This window comes from Onychostoma macrolepis, chromosome 20, assembly GCF_012432095.1.
Source record: "Onychostoma macrolepis isolate SWU-2019 chromosome 20, ASM1243209v1, whole genome shotgun sequence".
Lineage (NCBI taxonomy): Eukaryota > Metazoa > Chordata > Actinopteri > Cypriniformes > Cyprinidae > Onychostoma > Onychostoma macrolepis.
Window position 1 is genome coordinate 27,493,540 of NC_081174.1, and position 15,951 is coordinate 27,509,490.

Here is a 15,951-nt window from a genome sequence, read left to right on the forward strand (position 1 = left end):
TCAAGTGACTGGATTTATTTAGACTATTTTCAGATTCGACATAATGAAAACAAAACTGCATTAAACAAAATAACATTTAGTCATTAAAAGGAACAATTAAACTGCAAATACAAGTCAAAAAGCACCTAGACATGTTGGTGAAGCATTTCATGTAAACATATTTACATTCCAAAAACTGAACTGTTAAAAGCACTTTGTTAGTACACAACTTCAAAGAAACCTGCAATGGGAATCTAGCAACTCATTTAAATCCAAACCCCACCGTATCCCATATTTATTACACAAATTCATGTATGGAAATGTGTGCTGTAAATTATGTACAATGTTCAGAGGCAAACAGCTCAAAAAGACATCAAGAGTCCAGATCCAAAATATGAATTGAATTGTTTGATTTGTTTACTCTCTTGTGCACAAGGCTTGTATGTCTTAATACAAATATAAAATGACTTTGGCAAATTTAAAAAAACAAAAAAAACACTAGGAATTCGTTCTTGCTTTTCTAAAGGTGGATGCTGATTTGAGGTCAGTCTTGTCCTCCCGTGAGCTTGTGGAAGAGTTCTTCATCTAAAGTTTCATTTTGGTCTTTTGAGCGCGTCGAAAGGAAAATGTAGCCTCCGATATATTCGTGAACCACTTTGCAGTCGCAGCTCTGGCAGGAGAACGCAATCGACACGCTCTGGTCAAACTCGATGGTCACCTGTAGAAGCAATAACACACTCATAAATCATATTCACACCAGCCACGCAGGTTACAAGGTTGTTTGAAGCACTTTATTCACCTGTTTAATCTCCCAGTTGACATTCCATTGTTTAATGTTGGAGAACCTCCAGGTGGTCACCGGCGAACCCGTTGACATGTCGATGCGGATCAGCCTGTTGTAGGATATTCCCAGGAGCTCATCTTTCTTGCTTCCTCTGAATCTGTGGGACAAAGTGAACAAATTTGAGTCATATTTCATGGTTGAAGAGCTCAAATACCATATTCAGACTTTGAATGATGTTTCTGAGCAATACCAGGCACAAAAACAGTCTGTTGTTCAGCAAAATTGTCTGACAAAATGACATTTTTATGTCTAATTAATGAAAACTCAGATTCAACATGTTTGAATTATTCCGTAACTATATATTGTGTAAAAACATTTGTGAATTATCTGTATATTCCATTTCAGTTGATTATGAAATGACAAAAAAGCCAAAATTAGACTCATAAAGAAAGTGACTGCATTTATGTAGGCTATTTTCAGATTTTTCAGTCAACATACCCGAACTAAATGACATTAAATCTCTTTATTTTGATGATGTGTTTAATGCAAACAAATTTAACATTTGAAAAATGTAATAATATATATTCAGACTTGGAAAGATGTTTCTGAGTGATACAAGGTACAAATCAATCTGTTGTTCAACAAAACTGTGTAACAATATGGCAATTTTGTGTCTTAATTTATATATATATATATATATATATATATATATAAAAAATAATAGAAAAATTAAATTGTCAGTGCATGAGCATGAAATTGGCAAAAAGCCAGAATTTGACTCAATGAAAGTGACAGTATTTATGATTTTTCAGTCAATATACCCAATGAAAACAAAATGACATTAAATAGAAAAATAATTAAACTTTAAATGGAACAACAGCACCATTAACCCTTGTGCAGTGATTAAAATAATTAAACTAATTTGGTGTTCCCTTTAAAATCTTTTAATGTAAATCTTTTATTATGCTATATTATTACCATATTTGTTTTTGTTTTTATTACTTTTTGGAACTGACTGGTTGTAGGCCTCATTGATCACAGCTTACATACCTTTGAATAAAAATTACTTCACTCAAAAACTACATTATCCAAATTATCCATATTTTGTGGGGAAGGTGAAAAAGAAAATCCTCTCTGGGTGAAAACTACCAGAACACAACCAGTTTTCATTTTTCAGCAAATAAGCCAAATGCACCTAGACATTTTGATAATGTGTTTAATGTAAACTTATTTAACATTTGAAAAATTTAACTATAAAAAGTACTTTGTTAGTGCACAACTTAAAAAAAAATAAAAAATCATATTTCATGGTTGGTCTTAAAAACCTTACTCAGGCTTAAATAGCTGTTCTAGGCACAAAATCAATCTGTTGTTCAGTAAAATTACCTGACAATATAGTACTTGATGCCAAACTCAGGCAGGGACTGCCATGCTTGGATAAAACGCATTTTGGCCTCCATGAGGGAAAGCTGGGAAATATTGTGATGGGCCTCCAAGATTCGTGTGGTCAGCTGAAATGAGAGGAATAAATATGATTTTTTTTGCAGGAAAGCGATGCAAAACAGATCTCAGATATCCAGTGCTGTCATGGCATAATAAAAACGAGCAGCTCAAGCCATATCTTGCCTTTTCTGTGTGTGTCAAGATTGTATTTTCACCTGTTTGGTCTTGTACTTCTTTGCATATCGTGGAGAAACAAAGCACTCCGCATTCATCTCCATGGACTCTACGTCAGGCGCTGCCTGGCCAGGAGGAGGTGCTAGACTCTTCATCTGCAGGAAAGACTGGATGTTCTTCACCTCGGTGCGGTACGAGCTGTAGGCCATCGTCTTTCCTTTAGAGGCCAAAATACAGGCAGCTTTCCACTTGGCATACTGCGTTTCCTGTTTTCAGGAGACATTTATTTTAAGCAAAAGAAACAAATAAATGCATATGCCTCAATTAGAACGTTCATGAAGCTTCCGATTGCAATTGAATCTCAAAGTCTAAATCTTTAGATTAACATAAAAAATATTTTTAAAAATCCTAAAAAAAAAAAAAAAAAGAAGTGCCGTTTCTTTATTATATGTAACATTAGGCTTAGGAAAATAAATAAATAAATCAAACTCAGATTTATTTAGAGGTCCAATCTGAGCAAAAATATGCAATATGGTTCAGATGCTGATATTAATCTGGATTTTTATACCAGCATAACAGAAAATCAGTAACTCTATATCTCCCAATAATATGTTTTAATATTACATTTAAAAGCTAGTTTTATTATCAAAACTCTTCATTTTTAATTGTGGGGTGCAAAACATATAATGCAATGCAATAACAATGATGATTGACAGGTCATTGACAAATAAACGTGACAAATCATATTTGATACTCATATTTTACCAATATTTTCTAAAAAAAAAAAAACCGCTGTATGGATAATCAAGTAACCTAAGTTTCTTTATTCATCTTTAAATATTTATAACAATATAACAGTTTATCTTACATTTAAGATGAAAGATTTCACAGCACGAGTACCACAATCTGCATAAAAACAAATATAACACTCACATTGTCGCAGCGAATATAAATCTCGTTCATTCCATCAGCTGCTGGCAATAACAGCTTGAGGCCAAACTTCTTCTCAGTGACATTGACATCAGGAATGACCTCACATCCTGTACCAATTAATGATGTATTATCACTGATGCATTGGCTGTATTAAAATAAATATGAAATCAATCTTTTCACCTCGTAGATGGAGTTGCTCAATGGGTTCTTTATTCGCAGACTCTTTGTTTTTGTAGTAAGAAATGGTGGTGTCCCTAAAAACAAACCAGTACTCCTTATACGGCTTTAATGTCAATCGCTTGGGCCTGTAAAGCAAAGAAATGAACAGGCAATTAAACAATGCAGAAAATACAGAAAACATCCAAACCAAAGTAATAGTAACAATTTAATTGATGTTCAACAAATAAAAAAACGATATAATACAGATAAACACATGATAAAGCTTGGCTTATTAAATATTAGATCCCTTTCTTCAAAAGCACTTTTTGTAAATGATATGTTCACTGACCATAAACTAGATGTGCTTTGTCTGACAGAAACCTGGCTAAAACAAGATGATTACATTACTTTAAACGAGTCTACACCCCAAGATTACTGTTACAAACATGAACCGCGTCCAAAAGGTAAAGGGGGAGGTGTTGCTACAATTTATAGAAATATTTTCAGTATCTCTCAGAGGTTGGGTTTCAAGTATAATTCGTTCAAGTAATGGTGCTTCATATAACGTTATCCAAAGAAACAAGTGTTAATGATAAATCCTGTGATGTTTGTACTGGCTACTGTATACAGGCCACCAGGGCACCATACAGACTTTATTAAAGAATTTTCTGATCTTCTATCAGAGTTAGTGCTGACTGCAGATAAAGTCCTAATCGTTGGTGATTTTAATATCCATGTTGATAATGACAGAGATTCGTTGGGATCAGCATTTATAGACATTCTAAACTCAATTGGTGTTAAACAACACGTGTCAGGACCTACTCATTGTCGAAATCATACTCTAGATTTAATACTGTCACATGGAATTGATGTCAGTGGCGTTGAAATTTTGCAGCAGAGCGATGATATCTCAGATCATTATCTAGTCTCCTGTATATTCCATATAGCTAAAGCTGTAAAGCCAACTTCTTGTTACAAATATGGTAGAACCATTACCTCTACCACAAAAGACTGCTTTATAAATAATCTTCCTGACTTATCTCAGTTCCTCAGCATATCCAATAGCTCAGAACAACTTGATGATGTAACAGGAACTATGGACTCTCTCTTTTCTAGCACTTTAGATGCGGTTGCTCCTTTACGCTTAAGGAAGATTAAGGATAAGAGTCCAACACCGTGGTATAATGAGCACACTCGCCCTAAAGAGAGCAGCCGGAAAATGGAGCGCAGCTGGAGGAAAACTAAATTAGAGGTATTTCGTTTAGCTTGGCGGAAAGTACCCTATCCTACAGAAAAGCATTAAAACTGCTAGATCTGATTACTTTTCGTCTCTTCTAGAAGAAAACAAACATAACCCCCGATATTTATTCAATACAGTAACTAAATTAACGAAAAATCAAGCATCAACAGGTGTTGGCATTTCCCAAGAGCATAGCAGTAATGACTTTATGAATTACTTCACTTCCAAGATCGATACTATCAGAGATAAAATTGTATCCCTGCAGCCGTCAACTACAGTATCGCATCAGATAGCGCACAATAGACCCCTGAGGAACAATTCCACTCATTCTCTACTGTAGGAGAGGAAGAATTGTATAAACTTGTTAAATCATCTAAACCAACATCATGTATGTTAGACCCGATTCCATCTAAACTACTAAAAGAGCTACTTCCAGAAGTCATAGATCCTCTTTTGGCTATTATTAATTCATCATTGTCATTAGGATATGTCCCCAAAACCTTCAAATTGGCTGTTATTAAGCCTCTCATTAAAAACCACAACTTGACCCCAAAGATCTAGTTAATTACAGACCGATCTCAAATCTCCCTTTTCTGTCAAAGATACTAGAAAGGTAGTATCCTCACAATTATATTCCTTCCTAGAGAAAATGATATCTGTGAGGAATTCCAGTCAGGATTTAGATCGTATCATAGTACTGAGACTGCTCTCATTAGAGTTACAAATGACCTGCTTCTATCATCTGATTGTGGTTGTATCTCTTTATTAGTTCTACTGGATCTTAGCGCTGCGTTCGACACTATCGACCACGACATTCTTTTGAATAGACTACAAAACTTTGTTGGCATTAGTGGAAGTGCCTTAGCATGGTTCAAATCGTACTTATCTGACCGCCATCAGTTCGTAGCAGTGAATGAAGAGGTATCATATCGATCACAAGTGCAGTATGGAGTACCTCAAGGCTCAGTACTAGGGCCGTTACTTTTCACGCTCTATATGTTACCCTTGGGAGATATTATCAGGAGACATGGTGTTAGCTTTCACTGTTATGCTGATGATACTCAGCTCTATATTTCTTGGCGGCCGGTGAAACACACCAAATTGAGAAACTAACGGAATGCATAGTCGATATAAAAACTGGATGACGAGTAATTTTTACTGCTAAATTCTGAAAAACAGAGGTGTTAATTATCGGACCTAAAACCCCACATGTAACCTAGAACATTATCTAACACTTGACGGCTGCTCTGTCAATTCTTCTTCATCAGTCAGGAACCTAGGTGTGCTGTTCGATAGCAATCTGTCATTTGAAAGCCATGTTTCTAGCATCTGTAAAACTGCATTTTTCATCTCAAAAGCATATCTAAATTGCGACCAATGCTCTCAACGTCAAATGCAGAAATGTTAATTCATGCGTTTATGACCTCAAGGTTAGACTATTGTAATGCTTTATTGGGTGGTTGTTCTGCACGCTTGATCAACAAACTACAGTTGGTCCAAAATGCAGCAGCTAGAGTCCTTACTAGAACCAGGAAATATGACCATATTAGCCCGGTTCTGTCAACACTGCACTGGCTCCCTATCAAGCATCGGATAGATTTTAAAATCTTGTTAATTACTTATAAAGCCCTGAATGGTTTAGCTCCTCAGTACTTGAGCGAGCTCTTATCGCATTATAGTCCTCCACGTCCGCTGCGTTCTCAAAACTCTGGCCGTTTGATAATACCTAGAATATCAAAATCGACTGCGGGCGGCAGATCCTTTTCCTATTTAGCACCCAAACTCTGGAACAGTCTACCTAACACTGTTCGGGAGGCAGACACACTCTGTCAGTTTAAATCTAGATTAAAGACCCATCTCTTTAGCCTGGCTTACACATAACACATTAATACGCATCTATTATTCAAATCCGTTAAAGGATTGTTAGGCTGCATTAATTAGATCAACCGGAACCGGGAACACTCCCCATAACACACGATGTACTCGTTACATCGTAAGTTGAATGGCATCTGCGCTAATGTTTGTCTGTTTTTTCCTAGTCTGTTTCTCGGTCCGTGTCCGATCAGATGGTGGGTCGGCGCCGGAGGTGGCGTCTGCGGCCCTGATCGTCGGCGGAGACCAGGACGCCCGGATGACCCCAGAGATATATCCCCAGATATATCAACCAAAATAACAAAATAACTAAAATATAATAAAATACCTAACTACATAATACTACTATTGTTAGAAATTGCAACAAAATTAAAATAGAAATAGAAACTTTTGAACTGCGGGTTTCGTCTGGTCAGAGGAGAACTGGCCCCGACTGAGCCTGGTTTCTCCCAAGGTTTTTCTCCATTATGTCTCAGAGGAGTTTTGGTTCCTTGCCGCTGTCGCCTCTGGCTTGCTCAGTTGGGGACACTTAATTTCTAGCGATTATCGCCGATTTGATTGCACAGATACTATTTAAACTAAACTGAGCTAGACAATGACATCTCTGAATTCAATAATGAAATGCCTTTAACTGAAAATTGAGTGTTTAATCTTATCATTATACATTACTGACACTCTATCCTCCAATTTGATACTGTTAAGTGCTTTGACACAATCTGTATTGTAAAAGCGCTATATAAATAAAGGTGACTTGACTTGACTTGACTATAGTTTGTCTTACTGCAGACTAGACACAAATGTCCCTGAACACGACTGACAAAAAGACTGCAAAAAGTACTGTTTAGTACATGGAACCATAGTTTCTTTTTCAACAGATTATTCATTAATAATTTGCATCATTTTATAAGATTGTATTTTTCTTGACCAATTTTAATCATCTTAAACTCACCTAAACAATTTAAGTGTATCTTCCAGCTTTGGAATGTCAGTGATATCTTCCTGAAAAAGTTAAAGAAAAAGTTAATACTTATACACTACCATTCAAATGTTTGGGGTCAGCAAGATTTTTAAATATGTTTGAGAGAAGGCTGCATTTATTTGATCAAAAATACAGTACAAACAGTAATTTTGCTAAATATTATTACAATGTAAAATAACTGTTTTCTATTTAAACATGTCATTTATTTCTGTGATGCAAAGAATTTTCAGCATTATTACGCCAGTCGTCAGTATCACATGATCCTTCAGAAAGCATTCTAGACATTCTAATATTTGCTGTTTAATATTTTTAATGGAAATTTGATACTTTTTTGATTATTCAATGAATTAAAAAAATTTAAAACAGCATTTATTTGAAATAGAAATATTTTGTAATATTATAAATGTCTCCACTGACACTTTTGAGTATAATGCATTCTTTATGAATAAAATCTTCTTTTTTTTTTTCGAATAAATTAAAAAACATCTTACTGACCCCAAACCTTTTGATGTTAGTGTGTAAACTAGCTAAAATTTCAGCCAGATTGGTTCTTTTGTAATTAGCACAATTATCTCTCAAGCAGCTGATGTGTCCCAAAAACAGGCTGGATATTAATTTAATGCAAGTACCATTGCAAAGCCAACATCATTATGAAAAAAATATAATCATAATATCATAAAATCACTGATACCAGGATCTTATCAGCATTCCGTCCTTGCAGCGTTGATTCTAAGTTTGAGAGCGCAGCCTCGACTTCATCAATCTCTGGTTCATTGGAATTGATCAGTGGCTCCGTGGATAAGGTCAATTTACAGATGTGATACTAGAAAAGATTCAAGTATTTTACATCTGAAACGCCAATTTAGATGCATAACAATAAAACAGCACCCATAACTCACTTGGTTAGTCAAAATTACACATTTTACCTTTCAATTTTAATATATGGGTAAAAAATAAATTGACTTTAAGTGAAGAATTAACATGGCGTTCATTAAATAACTTACCAAGAAGATAAACTTTATCAAATGCTAACCTCACCTATTGTGGTTTTCAATGCAGTTACATTAACACTGCTTGAGGCAGGAGTTTGAATTAATGATTCAACCAGCAAATAATGTGGAAAACAGGTGGGGAAAAAATCCCTAAAATATCTGTGCAATGCATAATTCTATCATCTGAGAGGCAGTTTGTGAAATACTTGATCTTCTCTCTCATGCATGGTTTTTTTTCTGTTACAGATCTACAGACACACTCTCACATGAAGTCCTCACTAGGTTATTAGCACCATGTTCACCTATACATTATCTCCTTGTGTAATTGAATGCTATCTCGTGTTAGCTGTGGAATGTCACATCCTTTGTCCTCAAAGTAATTTATCTCATTTAGCTTCAGGTGAGAAAGAACGGCACTAAAGAATCGACCGTAATTCAACACCATCTATGCTATGTGCTGCAACACATTAAAGCATACCTGTCAGATGAGCTAATCAGGGTTACGGTTAACTAAAAATGAAACCATGAATGCGTCTCTAAATTAAAAAAAATATTAAAACTATATATTTTATTTCAGCAAACTTCCAAGGCAACATTTCTCATTTTCATCTAGTTAACTTGATGTACTACAGTAAGCAAAACTAAAACCGAGGGGGAAAAAGTATACAGAAAACAACCAAAAAAAATATTAACTAAGTAAAATCAAATTAGAAAATATTGTAAAAAGCAGTTCAAATGATTAATAAAATAACGCTGGAGCCAATGACTGTTTTCTAGAGCTCTGAATTAAACTAATGAACATAAAAGCATGGAATAAGATCAGTTTATGTTGTGAACTGGCATCCTGTACCTGCAGGGATGCAAACATGAGCATCTCTTCTTCAGTGCAGTCGATCTCCTCCAGCAGTATCACCCATTTGGCCTGTTCATACAACTGTGTGATTCTCACAGCATCGTACTATAAGAAGAAAAAAACAATTTCATTCTAATTTAGGCATATCAGGGCCATCTAACATTGTCGTCTACAAACATATAATGTGGTATGTAGGAATAGTTGATTTCTCACCTTTGGGTTGAGGTCAAAGAAGCAGTGGTACTTGAATCGCAGCAGGAGTCTGTCGTTTTCCTGAATTCCTTGCTCCATCAGCGAACGAGAGGAATCCAGCCACCTGCAGAGCAACATCTCAGTGAAAATACACAAACGCAGCGACCAAAACGCAACTGATGAATAAAAACAGAAATACACATAACCAATAAGCCATCAAATGCTATGATACAGTGATTTTACCATAATAAATGGATGTTCTGGGGAATGAGGTGAAATATAGCTTGTATAAAACAGCAGAAAAAGCAATACGCTAAAACACTTCTTTAATAGATTAAATGTTGTATATACTCTCAAAAAAGATACAAAGCTGTCAGTGGGGTGGTACCCTGAGGTACAAAATCTTTGTAACTTATTTATCCCTAAAAGGTACATTTTAGTACCTTAAAAGTACATATTAGTTACCATTTAAAAGGACACTGCCCCAGTGACTGTTTTGTACCTTTTTCTCTGAGTGTGCATTTAAAAATAGTAACATAGTCTGTTAGCTTAACTATGTCAACAAAGTAACAATCAGAGGTGTAACAATACAAATGGTGCAGCTGGTCACAGGTGTGTGGCTATTGTGACAACTTTAAATGCTTTCGAATGAATGTCCGATTAGATTTTAGAAACAAATCAGTGTTATAAACTTAAATACACTATAAAAAGTGAAAGTTGACTTAACTTAAAAAATTGAGGAAACCCGTTGCCTTAAAATTATTAAGTACATAATAATTTTTTTTTTTTTAAGTTAAGTGAACTTGACAGTTCAAATAACTTATTTTTTTAATTATCATTTACTTAAAAACTTTTCCTCAATTTTTTTAAGTTAAGTCAGCTTATCACTTTTTACAGTGGATGAATATAAGGCCTATTAAAACGATCATACACTACAATTCAAAAGTTGAAATAAATTTTCTATTTCAAATAAATGCTGTTTTTTTTTTTTTTTATCTTTCTATTCATCAAATAGAGCAGCAAATCAGCATTTTAGAATGATTTCTGAAGGATCATGTGACTGGAGTAATGATGCTGAAAAATCACAGGAATAAATTACATTTTAAAATATATTTGTATAAAAAACTGTTATTTTAAATTATAATAACATTTCACATTTTTACTGTTTTTACTGTATTTTTATGATCAAATAAATGCAGCTTTGGTGAGTTTAAGAGAAAAAAACTCTTGACGACCCCAAACTTTTGAATGCTAGTCTAAATTTGTCTGTCCTTTCTTACCCAGCATTAATTGCTGCTTTATCCTCCATGGTAAGAGGCTTGAAGAGTTTGGCCAGTTCCTCCGGTGGAAGGTTGGGTTGGCAGGCCGTCAGAGGATTCTCGCCGAACCACAGACTGGTGGAAGATGCAGGCGACCCGCTGTCCGGGTCATAAGTCGGAGTCATAGTTTTACTGTACAGACCCAGGGCTCCTGTACAAAGCATGAATGCAAACTTGTAAATTAGTGTTTAAGACTTACGTTTATCCAAACAAAGTTGCTTCAGTTACACAGAAACAACAACAGAAATGTTTAGTATATGAAGTGTTTAAGACATGTACAAAACATGTAATATTAAATCAAGTGTTAATATTAATATTGTTTCATTCATCATTTTTTTTATTAATTTCTAAAGGTAAAATAATGCATGGTAAATACTGTAAGAGTGTATATTTATATGAATATGTATGTATGTGCGTGTATAGATAGTTTATTGGTTAATGAAGTGATTCATTGCAGTTTTTCATTGTAAAAAAAAAAAAAAAACTCTTCAAAAAAAGCAATAAATACCTCCTGCCATGTCCATGTTTAATATCTCATCAAAGGCTGATTCTGGGCCCTTGTCTTTTTTCTTTTTCTTTTTTTGATCATCTGGTAGTTTCAGAAGAGAAAGTTCTTCTGATCGTCTGATGTCTGTGAACAAAGACGGAAAACATACACAGTTTAGTAGAGAATAGACTAATGTGCAGAAAGAAATCATGGAAAATTGCATTGCATTTTTTTACATTAAAACAAATGATTTGTAATTGTAAAAATCTACCAAAAAATATTCAGCAATCCATAAATATTAAGACAGACACACACACACACACACACATACACATATTATTAAGTATTAAATGAATATATGATTAATGTATAAAAGTTTGAATTTAAAAAAATTATAAATGCTTTTAATGACATAGGAGCAGTTGTATCTAAATTGCACAAAATGACAATTTACACATCTTATAAAATATTAATATTATTTTCTTGTTAGCATTTTGTTTCATATGCAACAAAAATATTATATTAATAAAAATGTATAATATAATAAATATTTTCGTTTGTACTTGTCCTTACTGAGTGCTTTGGATAGCTCAGCAACGGATTTGAAGACCACACAAGAGAAGCTAACAGGGAGCCGGATGGTCTTCATGTTGGGCAGCTGGATGCAGAGGGGTTTGTGTTGTGGAGTGTAGCGCAGGTCAGCGTCCGCCTGGACTCCATACTTATCCAGAGTCCAGTGAGTCTTCAGCAGCCAGCAGCTCCTCTTCTCCCACCAGATGGCATGATCGGACCAGTCCTGAGGAGCCTCTGACACACACAACCACATACTGTGAGAACTTGAGTATGAGACAGTAAACAAATATTGTATAGAGCTCCAAAAGTAAAAAAAAAAAAACTTAAATAAATAAAAATTCTAAAAAATTAAATACTAAAACTGAAAATATACACATAAAAGCTTTTCCAAATATTATTAAATAACACTCAAAAAAACTAAAAACACTGTTCACTGCACTTTGCCCAAGGCAGTGTAGGACTTTGCACCACCGCTTTATAGATGAAGTTTATTATTATATTAAGGAGGTGAACAGGAACGTATTTATGTGGAGTGGTTTAATGTGTCGTTGAACTACAACTGTGACGTAACACCTGAATAAATCGGTTCAAACCAGTCGTCCCTGAGTAATACAAACATGTCTGATGACATCACAATTCCATATAAACCTTGATGATTCCTCTTTTACTCACATTTCCTTCATCCTTCCGCCGTTGTCGTCATCTGACTCACTCCTGTAATTACCTACTAAAGAACTCCTGGACTGTCTTTACTGTAATGCACCTATTAAGTTGACTATAAACACACTGTGTTCAACCAAATTAATGAATGGCCACTGCCAATAAAAGACCTTCATGGCAAACCATAATATTTAGCAAATGGGTCATCTAATGAGTCTGTAGAGGAGAGCAGGATGTTTTGCTAGCGTCTCGCTTTGGCTGACACAGTCACACAGTGAACTTCAGACCCTGCGCCTGCAAACAACACCTCTAGTCAAAGAACAATAGCTCTGAGCACGAGGCTATACAAAGATACGCAAGGCAAACATGGGCTACCTGAGCATTTCAACCAGTGTTTACACTCTAGAACTGCACTGGGATTTTAGCTTTTACTCAGCAAACTAAAATATGTTCGAAGAATGTTATCTTAATGTTTTCATGACGTTGTGAAAATGTTATGTCTCTAAACATTCTGAATATTTCGTTTTTTTAAATGTTTTCTTGGTTATAAAATAAAGGGAACATCTCATATATCAGTTTGCAAACATTATCGGAACGACTTTTTGTTCCATGAACAATGTATAAACAATGCATTTGTGCTAAGATTTTAAGAACATTATTTAAGACCAGATAACTAACAAATGTGCTATTAACATTACTGAATAAAAGTTTGTTCGTAACTTTGAGAGAACCTTGCCAGAATCTTAGCCAAAGTTCTGAGAATGTTTCCTGTTATTTGGGTAGATTTTGTTGTTGTTGTTGTTTTATACATGGGTTTCCCATAAACTCTGACTGCTGTTTTGATTTTTTTTCAACCCGTTTGAACCTTACAAAACCTTACTTTGAAGAACTTTTGATGTGCTGCTTCCTAATAATGCTGTGCTTTTCATAATTGCACTAAGAACCACTTTTAATTAAAACTCCTGAATTTGTTTTTCAGTAGAAAACAAGAATTTGCAACAGAATTGCAATTAAAAATCGAATTAAATAGAAATTGAACGCTGTAAACACAGTATTAATAAACATCATTTTTAGTATGAATTGCCAATAAATGTTTTTATACACACAACTTATGAAGTATTTTCAGAAACATTAAATTATATGAATAATAAATGTTTGGGTCACACTTTTTATTTTAATGTCCAATTCTCGCTATTAACAAATCATTAACCATGACTTTTATGTTATACATAAACTTTTTATTACCATATTTATATTATAAAATTATCTGTAAGCTGGAAAATACATCACTTTGATACAATTTTCACTTAACATTAAATTTAATTTCACTTAAAAATTAGTAACACTTAATTGTTGAAGTAATTGTGAATTTTTTAAGTTGTTTGTAAAACGTACTCCAATGATCTTTGTTTTATTTAAAACTTTGAGTATGACAAAATTTAATGCATCAAAAAACAAAATGTTACTTGTTTTGATAGTACTGATAGTACTTGTTTTGATAGTTAAAAGAAATGCCTTCATCGGTTGAGAAAAAAGTATTGTACATATCAAGGTATAACAAAATAATACAAATAAATAATATGAACAAATGCATTTTTTTTTTGTCACAAAAATAAAACTGCTCTGACATCTGACTAACTTACAATTTAGCAAATTCCACTTCCTGTCATTCCCATTCACAATTCAACATCCCTTGTGTCAATTCAAATTCACACTCATGAAACGAAAGGGGGCTGATCTTTATATTCACAATCTATACTGGTTCTTCAACACAGAATTCTGTAAGTTACTCACTGATCTTCTCCACGAGTTTGAGCATGAGACCCCCGACGTGAAGATCCCCCTTGACCCGCAATTTAAACTTCATGCCCTCATCTCCCTCACGCTGGTCCACCTGGATGCTGAGCTCCCAGGAGTTGTGTCCGTACTCAGCAGCAGTGGCCATGTTCCTGCCTGAAATCAAATCACAGACAAACACAAACAGTTATTTTAGTTGCATAAAGTCGCTATGATAATACTGTATCCTAAGAACTAGTCTGACCAACTAGCGGTTATTCAAGGTGTAAAATAAATCTTCAGATACCTATGAAAAAAAATAAGTTATGTCCAGTCTTAAAGAAAAAAAAAAAAATCATATGATTTACTAGTCTAAGCATTTTATACAACGGGCCCAGGCTGCACTTGCATCATACACTCTTACTAAAAGTTCTTTACTGGCATCCATGGAACCTTTTCAATGCGCAAAAGATACTTCATAGTGGAAACCTGCGGCAAAAGTATAAAATTAGCCTAATTCCGCGGGAAACCGACGGACTTGGCAACACTGTGAGTGGGTACGAAATTCCTCAGAAACATATGCACATGTGCAGCTGCTATAGGGGACTCCAAAGTAACAAAAACAGTGTTCTGCTATTGTTTTCAAATCATAATTAGCACTTTGTTGAATGGCTTCTGTGATTTGGAAAATGAGTGGCTGCGGCTTTTTTTATTTTATTTTTTACCTCTGGTCACTGCACACACTTGATGACAGAAGTTGATTTTTTGTATAAACTATTCCTTTAAAGTCTCTCTAATGACAACATCTCCTTAAAGAAGAGGGAGTGACAGACAGAGAACTAAAGGTAGGCCTACAGGGTGGAGGAGGGATGTGATTACAGAACAAGGGAGACTTCAGCTTAAAATTCCTGACAAGCAGAGACAAGACCAGAGGCAGAAAGAGCAGAAACAACAGAGCGACTCACACAGACCCATCATCCTGCTGTCTGCTGGCTTGTACATCAATAAACAACAAAGCCCAGGTCTTACACACAAAAACACAGTCAAGTTCTGCAGTGTAAACTAAAGAGGGTCTAAAGGAGTCTTTTAATGTGACTCAAGATGGGAAAGTATGAGTGGTTTTTTAAAGATGCATTTGAGTCCACAATATTATTATTTAAAAATCAGGTCTGTCCGCGTTCACTAAGAAGTGCGGGGGAGGGCGAGGTGTTTGACTAGATTAGAGATAACATGCAAGCTCTGAACTAACAAGACAAACTATTTAAGCAGCCCAAGGCTAAACCTGGTACGTGAGTAGGTTAACATGACCGCAGGCTTGGAAAAAAATAATTTACACCTCCCTATGGTAACAGCCAGATTTGAATTCAGATATAAACAAGAAGGACATTTCTTAAGATAAATTCATCAGCTCATGATTGCATCATATGCAAAAAATAAATGAGGACTAAAACAGAGCATTTTACTTATATGCACCATACTTATGAGGGCCAAGAAAATAAGAAAGAGAGAAAGAGAGAGAGGGAAAAAAACCCGGAA

The 15,951-nt window shown here is 34.9% G+C and overlaps 1 protein-coding gene across 2 annotated transcripts in view; it reads right to left on the reverse strand.

Moving 5' to 3' along the window:
- fermt1 (FERM domain containing kindlin 1) overlaps window positions 1-15,951 on the reverse strand; it is an 18,543-nt gene continuing 2,592 nt past the window's right edge. For both annotated transcript variants that reach the window (XM_058756982.1, XM_058756981.1), the window contains exons 2-15: window positions 14,434-14,592; window positions 11,980-12,213; window positions 11,428-11,550; window positions 10,881-11,070; window positions 9,622-9,724; window positions 9,406-9,513; window positions 8,255-8,386; window positions 7,534-7,583; window positions 3,494-3,618; window positions 3,314-3,420; window positions 2,422-2,646; window positions 2,150-2,274; window positions 779-920; window positions 1-697 (exon numbers count right to left, since the gene is read on the reverse strand). In XM_058756982.1, coding sequence (XP_058612965.1) covers window positions 524-697; window positions 779-920; window positions 2,150-2,274; window positions 2,422-2,646; window positions 3,314-3,420; window positions 3,494-3,618; window positions 7,534-7,583; window positions 8,255-8,386; window positions 9,406-9,513; window positions 9,622-9,724; window positions 10,881-11,070; window positions 11,428-11,550; window positions 11,980-12,213; window positions 14,434-14,584 — 1,989 coding nt within the window. In that variant the 5' untranslated portion in view covers window positions 14,585-14,592 and the 3' untranslated portion in view covers window positions 1-523. The remainder of the gene's footprint in view (window positions 698-778; window positions 921-2,149; window positions 2,275-2,421; window positions 2,647-3,313; window positions 3,421-3,493; window positions 3,619-7,533; window positions 7,584-8,254; window positions 8,387-9,405; window positions 9,514-9,621; window positions 9,725-10,880; window positions 11,071-11,427; window positions 11,551-11,979; window positions 12,214-14,433; window positions 14,593-15,951) is intronic.